Source organism: Siphateles boraxobius, unplaced genomic scaffold, assembly GCF_051911475.1.
Source record: "Siphateles boraxobius isolate OS27281-9 unplaced genomic scaffold, OSU_SipBor_1 9, whole genome shotgun sequence".
NCBI lineage: Eukaryota > Metazoa > Chordata > Actinopteri > Cypriniformes > Leuciscidae > Siphateles > Siphateles boraxobius.
In genome coordinates, this window is record NW_027509219.1 from 18,533,370 (window position 1) to 18,545,416 (window position 12,047).

Sequence of the window (12,047 nt, forward strand, 5' to 3'; positions counted from 1 at the left end):
GATTTAATGTAAATTAACAAAGAAAATTATAATTGCAGTTCATAGATACCCATTCATTCCTTCAATAGAGTTTGAATTAAAACATACGCAAAACAACGTAAAAGAACATGATTACATAGAAAAATTGGATGATTGTACATAAGCGGGTAGAGGGTAGAGGATTAGGATAGACTGTATATTAAAAAACTCATTGTTTTGTTTCAAAGTGAATTCAGAGTGAAATTTGAACTACATTAGAGTACATTAATTTGAACTGTAAACCAGTCTTATCTTTGGTAGCATGTTAACCAGAGGCCTGGGGCCTCATGTACAAAGACTTGCGTTGAATTCATACTAAAACATTGCGTACCGACAAAGCTGTAAATGTGCGTACGCACAAAAAAAAACAGATGTATGAATCTCTGCGTACGAAGGATCCCACGCATATTCTCTTTGTACATCCCAATTAAAATGACAATCCCAACGTAAAAATGAGCGCACATGCACGAGCACAACGCCCAACCCAGTCTCCTCCCTTAATTAAATACATTTAAATATGGTAATGAGTCCACTTTGGCAAAAGAAAGGAGTAAGAAAATGGCTAAAGCAAGCAGCAAGAAGCAAAACTTTACAGAAAGTGAATCGGAGGTGCTACTATCGGAGGTAGAAACGAGAAAAAAAAAACTTTACTCTCTGGAGTAGTATCTGATGCTGTGGGAGACTCGGATTTACTACAGGAAGGTAACCAATATTATCTGCACATTTATTGAATGGAAATGTTTCCGATTCACATATGCAAATTCTTTTTCAGATGGCGCCTTTATAGCAATGTGTGTGCAGTTGATCGCTCCGATTACATTAGGAAAACCGGCTTTCGCTGCAAAATTGCGTTTTAATGTTTGGCTGGTCAACTGCATCACATGGGAACCTTATATACCTGGTAGACATGCGGATGATCCCGACCCATACCGCTGGCATTGCGAGGCTCAAAGACGACTGGCTTATTCCTGAGCGGTCTGCCAGTTTTCTTTGCAAAGAACCAGTTGCCAGGAAACCAAGTGTTGTCAGCACCTGCAAGGGAACGGGTATTGCGTGGCTCCTCGCTGTCTCTCCCTCTCTCTACAGTCGGACCCAACTCAGCACAGAGCTCCAAGAGGATAGCCCTTGGAAATCTGAAACGGCTGATAAGCCAGTTATCATCCTGGGCCAGAAAATCATTGTAGTCCCTAAAAACTCATTCTCTTCGGATTCTGCAATAGCAATGTCCTCTAATAAGGCCAAAGCTGCCATTGCCATAAACTAAGGGTTGTATCAATCTGCATATGGTTTTATATGTTCTTACTTAATTGCATAATTGATTGAAAATTCCCATAAGGCTCGTGTGATAATATATGTAAATTATTTTATAAATTGCAAATTAATAGCAATGCTTCCCACAGGTGGTAGTGCGATAGACTTGTAGAACAATTCGTTGTGTAATGTTTGCAACTTAACTTCATTGCCTGTAAGATTCGCCAACGGACAAAAACTATGAGAAATGTACGTACGCCAGACATGAAATTGCCGTGGGGGAACGCACATTCTCACGTTAATTTCACTGTTAGTACATCCGACCGTGAGCGTGAAAGCTGGCTTAAGCAAAGATTTTGTGCATACGCAATATTGATACATGAGGCCCCTGGTGTTAGCTGCATTTGGGGTGTTTAGTTGCTCTGGAACTTTAGCCTTAGAACTAGAACCTCATGGTTTGTTTTGTTAGGTAACAAATAATTGTGAGTCTGATATGTCCAGCCACTACAAAGTCAAACACTGTAACATCTTTAGACAATTAATTTGTGTATTAAAAATCTCCCAACAAATCCCATTGTCTTCCTCTTAATTTCTCTCTCATCCTTATTCTTCTGAGCAATGCCCTTTTCACCTAGAGACTCAAGATGGTGCCAATTATCTGTTCTAACTTGCTTTGCATGACAAGAAAGCATAGTGATTCCATAGATATAACAGTAGCACCACTATGTGAGACTGTTTGCCCAGATGAGCAATCAGTAAAACAGTGTTGTCCTGGACAATAGTCAGTTTGTCATTTTTCAAAGATGTCCAGTCTCTCAAGCCTCCTGTCATAAGATGTCCTGATGTCCTGTCTCCCAAGCCAAAAAATAAAAATAAAATAAAAACAAAACAGGAATTAAGTTTATCTGGCATCTGCCCTATTTATCAACTACCTGTTCACCTAGTATAGCTTGAGATAATTGTTTCCCTTTAAAGAGTCACTGTATTGACTCTATAATCTCTTCCTCTCTCAAATGAGAAAGCATAAGTTTGCTAACATAGTGAACAATCAAAATTAGTAGGTATAAATGTGTGTGTGTGTGTGTGTGTGTGTGGCAGTATTAAGGCCAACTGTCCCTATTCCACTAACTCTGTGTATTCTTTGTCTTTTCTATAATTTATTATGTCTTATAAATTGAAACCATCAACCTTGTACACAGCAAAGCTAATTATCAGCATATTTCTGTGTTTTTTTTAACCAGACACTGTTCTCTGTAGTCCCAGAACAACACTTATATAATCAAAAACACGTTGTCACGGAAAAGTTAGACATTTGAAAGACATTGACAGCTACTTTGGCTTCGTTTAACTCTTTTAGACATAGACTCACAAACTTCCCTTTCCTTGCATCTCCGCTCCACCCCCTGTAGGATGCAAGGGAAGGCTGCATGAAAAGAAATGGCGCAATGGATAAGACACATGCCTTTGGTGTGAGAGACCCGGGTTCGAATCCACTGTGAGACACCAATGTGTCCCTGAGCAAGACAAGACCCCTAGTTGCTCCAGAGGTGTGCGACCTCTGACATATATAGCAATTGTAAGTCGCTTTGGATAAAAGCGTCAGCTAAATGAGTAAATGTAAACACAAATAGAGAGATAAAATCAAAATGGCCAATCAAATTTCAGAATATTGAACATTAACCATGAATTATACAATCTAACAACACCTCTATGTTTGACATGAAACTAATTTTCATTTTTGAGTTAAAGGCTTTTTTTTTCAGGCTGTTGTAATGTTAAATTTGGCATTTTTGTTCTCTATAAATGTTCTATACAACATAGACAAATCAAAACATGACACAGTGTGTTTCCACATAATCCAAAAAAAAAAAAAAAAATACTACATATAATCATTCACATGTCCTGCATGATTAAGCTTGACCATGCACTTCATCCTGAATTCCCTTATGCGAAGTCTCACGATAACCCTCCCCCATTGCACAGCTGGTATTCCCTGTAAAAAAAATTCTAAACAAAATCAGTCAGCGGATGAAATCTGTCTAGCACAGAAGAAAGGGTCTAAAAGGAAGACACTCCCTTCCACAAATACCACAGGCTCAAGCTTCCACACAATGCTCCTTTTCAACATTAGCATTCCAGAAAGTGATTCTACAGCAATAACATTTTATGAGGAAACTGTATTTTCGGGGGAACATAGAAAAAGGCTTTTTCTGAAGTAGGTCAATATGGTGGTGTAACACAGCTGGAACAGACTGTTGCATGAAAGATACTCGGTGGATAAAATTGAACTTGGTGAGGTGATTTTTTTCTTTTTCTTTTACATTTTGGATATTTTAGTAGATTTCAATGCCATTTCAGCATAAATAATACAAAACAAAACACATTAATGTTGTTTTCCATTCTGGAAGAAATTAAATATTACATGTGAACCATCTGTATTTCCCTGTAGATATATCATCATGGAAACAAATCACTGTGTTTTCCACCTCTTTCTCTGCATTTCTCTGATCTTGACACACTGGGACACAAGTTCAGCTTGCCATACAGGCTCTCAGGTAGAATGTGAGAAAGCCCCATTTGTGCCTGGTTACAACCTGGCAGGCGAAGGCTTTGATGTTGTCAGGATGCGCCGTAAAGGGGCATTTTTGATCAATGTCAAGTCACACATGGACAATGGCACTTGTACGGTCTGCAAGAACCGCTTTCAGGGAGGGCAGATGCAGAAACTTCCCTCAGCCGTGCTGGACTGGCGTCCCTTCACCCGCTGCAGCAAACAACTTTCTACTGCTCTTCATCATTCTGTTGACTCCCTTATGAAGAGTTCAACATCACTCATCAACAACAACTGGGAAATGGACCTTAGCCTTGATGACATTGGAAAGGCGATTTTGGGAGGGAGCCGCTCAGATATAGCTAAATTTGCCCATTCTCAGAATGCAATGGATAAGGCAACATTTGCCCTTCATGAGATCAGCTGTACATATTACAGGTAAGTTCATAAGAGCTCAATTCATTTAGCATTGTATTTCTCCTGACTTTTTGGTTTAACTTCTCACAGAATGGTAACAATTGGAACCTTTCTTAATATATGTGTTTCCACTGTCGAGCCAAAGACTAGTCGCATTTCCACTGTCACTTCCGGGGCTTGATCTGGCCTCAGCTGGGCTTCCTCTGGGCCAACGGCCAAGGTTTTTGGCACACCGAATGACTTGGTCCACACTTGAGGAGTGGTAATGAACAAAGGCAGGGTTTACCTGAGTCAGACATGAGATGGTCAAAACCGCTGCTCATTTCCCATGTTATTATATCAGGCTACTAGTCAACAATACTAACATCAACATTTAAGACATTTTAAAGAATTTTCAGCTCAAAACTCACTTTCATACTGTTATCAGAATCCCCGTTGGGTTGCAAGGAAGTTATGTCAAACGCTTGCTGGTGTCTGAAAGTGAGTTTTGAGCTGAAAATTTATTCAAAAATCTTAAATCTTGAAGTTAGCTGGTTGCCTGACATAATAACATGGGAAATGAGAAGCAGCGTTGACCCTCTCCTGACTCGGGTAAACTATGCCTTTGTTCATGACCACTCCTCAAGCCCCAGTTGGCCCACTTTGGACCAAGGTATTAAGCGAGCCAAAAACCCTGACAGTTGGCACTGAGGAAGCCCTGGAAGTGACAGTGGAAACCCGACTAGCCCTGCCACACACTAGCTTGTTTGATTTAGGCCCAAAATTGTAAAAACGGCTAATCAGTCTCCTAAATCAAGCAGCTGAAAGGAGCAGCAACTGGCTGTGGTTGAGACGGAAAGATTCTAGCTGGCTGTGTACAGGCCGCCATGCTACGGTTTCGTAGATTTCTTGAAAACTTGAAGAGTCTGTTGGTTTATTTGTATAGGTTGTATTTACAGTCATTACGTTCCTGTATATATTGCGTGAATGACGGGTGGTTGGGCAGATATTGTGTTTTGTGGTAGGTGGTATGCCATACGGAACCGTTGCCACTGAAACTGCATATTAACGCACCAGTGGGGCTCGACAGCCGTAGTCAAACGGGTTGGCACGTATGGTTGGGTTGCGGAGAGATTGTGGTTAGGTCTCAGCAGCAACTGTTGGTTTATTTGTATAGGTTGTATAGTATTTACAGTCATTACGTTCCTGTGTATATTGCGTGAATGAAGGGTGGTTGGGCAGATATTGTGTTTTGTGGTAGGTGGTATGCCATACGGACCCGTTGCCACTGAAACTGCATATTAACGCACCAGTGGGGCTCGACAGCCTTAGTCAAACGGGTTGGCGCGTATGGTTGGGTTGCGGAGAGATTGTGGTTAGGTCTCAGCAGCAAGAGGGAAGTAGAGGTCAGTAAGCTGGGCTGAGTTGAGTGGGGGACAGAGGGGGGTGACTCTGGGACGCCAGAGTCACTGTCGAGCCCTCTTGAGGTGTCGTGGGCTAGTCGACGAAACACTGAGGACGGAAGGTGCCCACTTGAAGACCCTAGAGATGTTCCCTACTCCGCTCAATCCAGAGGGTTGTTATGAAGGGACCGGACTGTGGTTGCAGCCGTTGTGTGTGCTGACGCGTATTAACACCAGACAGAAGGAGATTCACGTCAACAGATGGAAAGAAGCGTAAATGGATGGAGAAGCATAGGTTACTGTAAAGCTACGTCTTAGTTGGTGATTATCTTGGCGAAAGCCGAGTACAAATCAGCATGAAGTTTTAACACCTACTCTCGTGTAATGGAAATCATCCCTTTATTTAAAATTTAATATATCAAAATGACTCATTTCAAATGATATATAAAATAAAATTATGCTTTTTTTGCAACTATATTCTTGGGAAATCTTTAGCCAGTGTTGCATATATTTGACCCTGGATACACAAAACCAGTCTTAAGTAGCACGGGTATATTTGTGGGAATAGCCAACAATACATGGTATGGGTCAAAATTATAAATTTTTCCTTTTATGCCAAAAATCATTAGGATATTAAGTAAAGATCATGTTCCATGAAGATATTTTGTAAATTTCCTACCGTAAATGTATAAAACATTTATTTTTGTGAGAGAAAATGCAGCACAATCGCGAACATAAATGGACAACTTTAAAAGCGATTTTCTCAATGTTTCGATCTTTTTGCACCCTCAGATTCCAGATTTTCAAATAGTTGTATCTCAGCCAAATATGTTCCTATCCTAACAAACTATACATCAATGGAAAGCTTATTTATCCAGATTTCATGTGATGTATAAAACTCAATTTAAAAAAAATGACCCATGTGACTGGATTTGTCATCCAGGGTCACATATGAGGTAGCCTACATTGGCCCCAAAATTATTTGAAGACTTAACTATGTAAAAGAAAAAAAGAAAAATGTGATAAAAAATAACAGTCATTAATAGGATAGTGCAAATAAAATCTATCTTACGAACAATTACTTTACCCAAATACACAGTGGCGCAAAAAGTGGGTATGTGCTATATGCGGCGTATAGGGGCGCCGCATCATGGGGGCGCCAAAGCGATGGTTAAAAAAATAATTCTAATTTATACAAGTTATATAAATTTTTATGAAAGTTATTTAAGTTAAATATAAAAAAGTTATTTAAATTTTAGAGGACTAATAACAGGCTAGAGTAGGCGCCGGCGCCCTCATAAGATTCCATCATAGAATTTATTTTGACATAGAAGGGTAATATCGCGAGCGGGCGCGGGCGCGTGAGCGCTGAGTGAGCAGCACAGTAGTGAGTTGTCGTTGAAACTCGAAAAAGTATAATAAAGCAAAAAAGCTGTCGGAGGCTAAAAACATAGAAAAAGAAAGAGGGGAAAGGACATGGCATGTCAAGGGATGCGACAGCAGCCAAATAAGTGCATGGTGAAAAGCAACAGGTAGGATTTAAAGTGTGACGTCTGTGCTTGGAGGAGGCTTGCAAAAATTCATGTTAACAGACTAGCGTTTGCTAACAATGGTAATGTAGCAGCCAGAATATGTAGCTAGCTAGCTTAGAATATGCAAAACCGAGGTTACTGAACTGAAAACTGAAAAATATAAGGTAGCATGTACAATAAATGACAAGAATTTGGAAAACAACTAATGCATATATCTCTGGTTTACCATGCATGGAAACATGCATAGATTTGCTACAAAACTTGGAGGCTGGCAAATATTAATGTTAACAGACTGGCGAGTGTTTGCTAACTTAATGCAAAATAATATTGCTGATATCTACATTTAGATTTTGGTTAAACCCTATGGTGCCAATCCCATGCATGACATATCTAAATTTTATTAAAGTAAAATAACAACTGGTAAATTTAAGGTAGCATGCACAAAAAATGACTAGAAGCTGGAAAACATTACTTATTCTATAAGGCTGGTTTATCATGGAAACAAATATATTTTGTTTTACCATTAGCTGTTCATTAGCTGTGCTGTCAGACATAGGCTACAGGCTATAGTTGAAATACCATACATACTTACGTCATTCGCCCGTGGGTGTGCGTGTGTGTCACACGGCACGCCATATTCATGCACAGAAAAGTTGCTCCAGCTGTGGGTAGTGTGGAGACGAAGGTTTGTTGTCACGAAAAACGAGAAAAAGTGACAACGGATCATTCAAAACGGCAAGCCTCTGGTGAATCACCGGTTGTAAAAACATCAGATTAGAAGTCCTGTATCCACGTGTACTACACCAGTGCCTCTAACCACATTCATCCGCACAGAGGAGTAGACCCGGAGCACAACCAAAGTACTGTTCCTCCGCAAGACACATGCAGTTTTCTTTTTAACCGCAAGAGGGCAATTAGTGCAGCTTTAAAGAGACACTTAAAATATCTGAATATTGATTGAATGATAACAAATTATCAGAGCAGGTCTCAACTACATAGATGTACAATCCAAAGCCAGCTACTAAACAGATGTTCAATTGCAGTTTACCTTAATTTGATCATAGTTCATGATAAGGTGACTTGAGAATACCTAATAATATCAAAATAATTTGACATAGGATATATATATATATATATATATATATATATATATATATTGTATTTTAAGTTTTATTCTTGTTGGCTGTTGAGAGACATATTTCAAGGCTCATAAGAACTACCTTTAAAAGCAAGCTGCAGTGCAAGTAAATTATTTGAATGTCAGTTTTCTTTTCCTTGGGATATTTAGGATTACGTATGATGAGGAAGAAGAAGCATTATCTCAAACATGTTAAGATGTGCATGCAATCCTCATCTGACCAAACAATTTAGTCATAAAACACTTCAAAACCAAGTCAGCCAGCTGTGGGCCAAATCACAGCCAAATCACAGCCAAGTCAGCCAAATCACAGTTTTTTCCAAAATAAAACAAACCCTAAACATGCTTTAGTAAGTACTTTCTTATCATGTCCCTTGACCAAATAACTTTAAACAAAAAAACTGAAAAACACATCAGGCAAATTACAGTTTTATTTAGAAAGTACACTCAGAATCTGCTGACAGATGACTTATTTTGTTGTTCATGTACAGTTACAGAGTTACAGATCACCCAAAGATCAGCACCGAATTTGCAAATCATCTCAAGCGACTTCAAGCAGAGTATGATGACAAAACAAAACCCCTGTACCGAAGGACTATAGATACGTACGGCACTCACTACATACGTCAAGTCCATCTGGGAGGCCGAGTGAGACGGGTCACGGCTTTTCGAACTTGTCTTGCAACCCTGATGGGCTTCTCTGAGACGGATATCAAGAACTGTCTGAATATTGAGTTAAAGATGAATTTGGGGTTCCTGCCAGCTAATGCCTCTCTCTCCAACAAATGCTCTCAAATCCTTAAAGATAACATGAGCATGGGATTCTACCAGGGCTTCATGACACACAAGATAGAGGTGCTGGGAGGTGAGAAATACTTTCCAGACCTTGATTTAAATCAAAGCCCAACTGAAGCGTACTTAAACTGGATGAAGAGCTTGCATGACAACCCTGAAATTATATCATATGCAATTTTCCCTCTCCATCATCTGGTGGCTGATCCTGAGGTTAGTGCCAATCTGAAAAGTGCAGTAACAGAGTATATTGAAGAGAACATGCTTTCTGTAGATCACAAGGAGAATCAAGGATGTTCTCAGACACCAAATCTGGACAACAACTGCTGTCCTATGCGAGCAAGCCGTGGCAGGTTGGCAGTGTTGGTGCAGAAAGCCGCAGGCCTGAAAGCAGATCTCTTCACACGCACTGACGGTTACGTGAAAGTTTGGTACAACAATATGTATGAGGAGACTGAGGTGGTTATGGACAACAATGATCCTGAATGGAACATCAGCTATGATTTTGGATCAATTGAGTTTGGTCATGAACTCATATTTGAGGTGTGGGACAGTGATGTATTTTATAATGACATGGTGGGGAGATGTGTGGTCAGACCTGAACGTGGGACTCACTCACACAGCTGTAAATTAAAGCGTGGCATCCTTTATTTCACCTACAACGCTTCTTGTGATGCTCACCTGACCGGACACAGGTGTAGCAGATATTCACCAAAAACATAAGATCTTTTATTTGTATAAAACAAACTATAATTATAAAGAATATTTCAGCATATTCATTTTTAGTTCAAGATGAGATGTTATACACAGATCACATGTATAGAAAATTAAGGACAAATAAAAAATAATCACATTTTCATTATTATTTTTGTAATATATTTCCAACATTTATAGTGTTCAAATGTAATGATACATTTTGATGTTTCTTTTTTCTAAAACTTTTAGAAGATTTGTTAATGCAACTCAGAAGACAGAAAATAGTTTTGCTTTCCGTGGTCTGATTCCTATGCATGTTTGTTGTAATTTAACACAAAGTGAAATATGAGGTCTTTTCATTTTCTATAACAGATCATTCAATTAAACATGACTGCCTATTGGTTCAATAAAGACCGTACACAATAACTTTACAATAAATAAGACATGAAATTCTGAGGTGTGTTTACCCCTCCAAGGTCATTGGTTTATTTCCCACAGTGTCTTAGACTTAGGATATAACATGTATGCACTGAAAGTTGTATTTTAAAAGATCAGTGTCAAATGCATAAATACAAATGGAAAATAGTGTTCTCTCTCTTGTATTGTTTTTTTTTTTCTGACCAGGGCTGCATTTTCCACAACGTAGAGCAACAACGTAGAGGCCACACAATATTCCCCAGAAAGGTGTCCCAAAATAAAAGGCGTTAGGTTCTACATTAATAGAATTATTAACAGGTAAGCAAACAATACACAAAATGACAGAACTTCAACTGAAAACTTAAAATAGATGTTGAAGGGTTTAATATCACCCAGGCATACAAACAACACACAAATCAATCACACTGTTCGTTCGTTGGCCAGAGTAGAACTGAGCCTGGTTTCTCCCAAGGTTTTTTTCCCCATGATGGACACCTAATGTAGTTTTGGTTCCTTGCCACTGTGGGCTTTTTCACCCTTTTTAACCATTTGATGCCATTGGCTTTTGGCTTGCTTAGTTGGGGACATTAAATGTAACATTTAATGTAATATTCAACAATAATATTGATCTGCCTGCATTAAGACCATTATAATTATGAGAACTGAACTGAGCTGGACGATGACATCACGGTTTTCTCCAGAGTTTTCTCCTATCTATATATAAATGAACCAAATTAATAACTTTTTTACAACAAAAATGAAACATCACTCTACTTACTTAAGCTGGACTGTGATGCTATTTATTTGCCACAGATGTCACAAGTTTTGAGGGAGCGTGCAATTGGCATGCTGACTGCAGGAATGTCCACTAGAGCTGTTGCCCTTGAATTGAATGTTCATTTCTCTACCATAAGCCATCTCCAAAGGTGTTTCAGAGAATTTGGCAGTACATCCAACCGGCCTCACAACCACAGACCACGTGTAACCACACCAGCCCACCTCCACATCCAACATCGTCACCCGGACAGCTGCTGCAACAATCGGTTTGCATAACCAAAGAATTTCAGCACAAAATGTCAGAAACCGTCTCAGGGAAGCTCAACTGCATGCTAGTCATCCTCATCGGGGTCTCGACCTGACTGCAGTTTGTCATTGTAACTGACTTGACTTCGATGGCATCTGGCATCAGCCCTATTTTACTCATTAAATGTAAATATTACAACCTATGAAATGCCACAGAAAACCTGACACAATTCAAAGACTACAAGAGCTACAAGAGCCATTGGCCACAACAGCTTATCAATGGAATCTCATTGTTGAAAGGTATCGCTCAGGTGAGGGTTACAAAAAACTTCAAAGTAATTAGATTTACAGTACCATCAGGAAGTGGCGAAAAAATGGCACTATATAGTAAATGCACGCATTGCCCCACCTCAGCCGTACCTAGTGGCAAAAAAAGAGCCTGCTGCGTGACTGGATTTAAAATGGGAAACTGCAAAAACGTAAGTAAAACAAATGATTATCAGTTTAAACTATAGGTTGGACTAGATGGTGTTCCTTACAACTTACCAAAGATTCAGTGAAATGCAGCCAGGAATCGTGTTTCTAATCCTGACATTTTGTGCCTGATTTCGATGCAGAGGGAAATAGCCTAAAGCAAATTTGCATGTGAACGCTCTAAATCTGGTTGATGTAGCCTAGCTACTCATCAATGTTATGTATAGGCTATCTCATCATATTGTAGCGTTTCGCTACTAAAACAGACGGATTCTTCCTCCTTATAAGGCTTTATTCAAGAACAGCAGGGTTAGTTTTATGGCCGTAACCCACGCCGTACAACATAAAGGAAGAGA

The 12,047-nt window shown here is 39.4% G+C and overlaps 1 protein-coding gene across 1 annotated transcript; it reads left to right on the forward strand.

Moving 5' to 3' along the window:
• The first annotated feature begins 3,017 nt into the window (after window positions 1-3,017).
• On the forward strand, window positions 3,018-10,362 carry LOC143732750 (perforin-1-like). Its single transcript, XM_077224101.1, has 3 exons — window positions 3,018-3,561; window positions 3,721-4,258; window positions 8,781-10,362. The coding sequence occupies exons 2-3, from the start codon at window positions 3,729-3,731 to the stop codon at window positions 9,802-9,804; spliced, it is 1,554 nt and encodes a 517-aa protein (XP_077080216.1). The 5' UTR covers window positions 3,018-3,561; window positions 3,721-3,728; the 3' UTR covers window positions 9,805-10,362.
• Window positions 10,363-12,047: the final 1,685 nt, after the last annotated feature.

Coding starts and splice junctions, on each gene's coding strand:
- LOC143732750 (XM_077224101.1), top strand. CDS start 3,729: ATGGAAACAAATCACTGTGTTTTCCACCTCTTTCTCTGCATTTCTCTG. Junction 4,259..8,780: donor ATCAGCTGTACATATTACAG/GTAAGTTCATAA, acceptor GTTCATGTACAG/TTACAGAGTTACAGATCACC.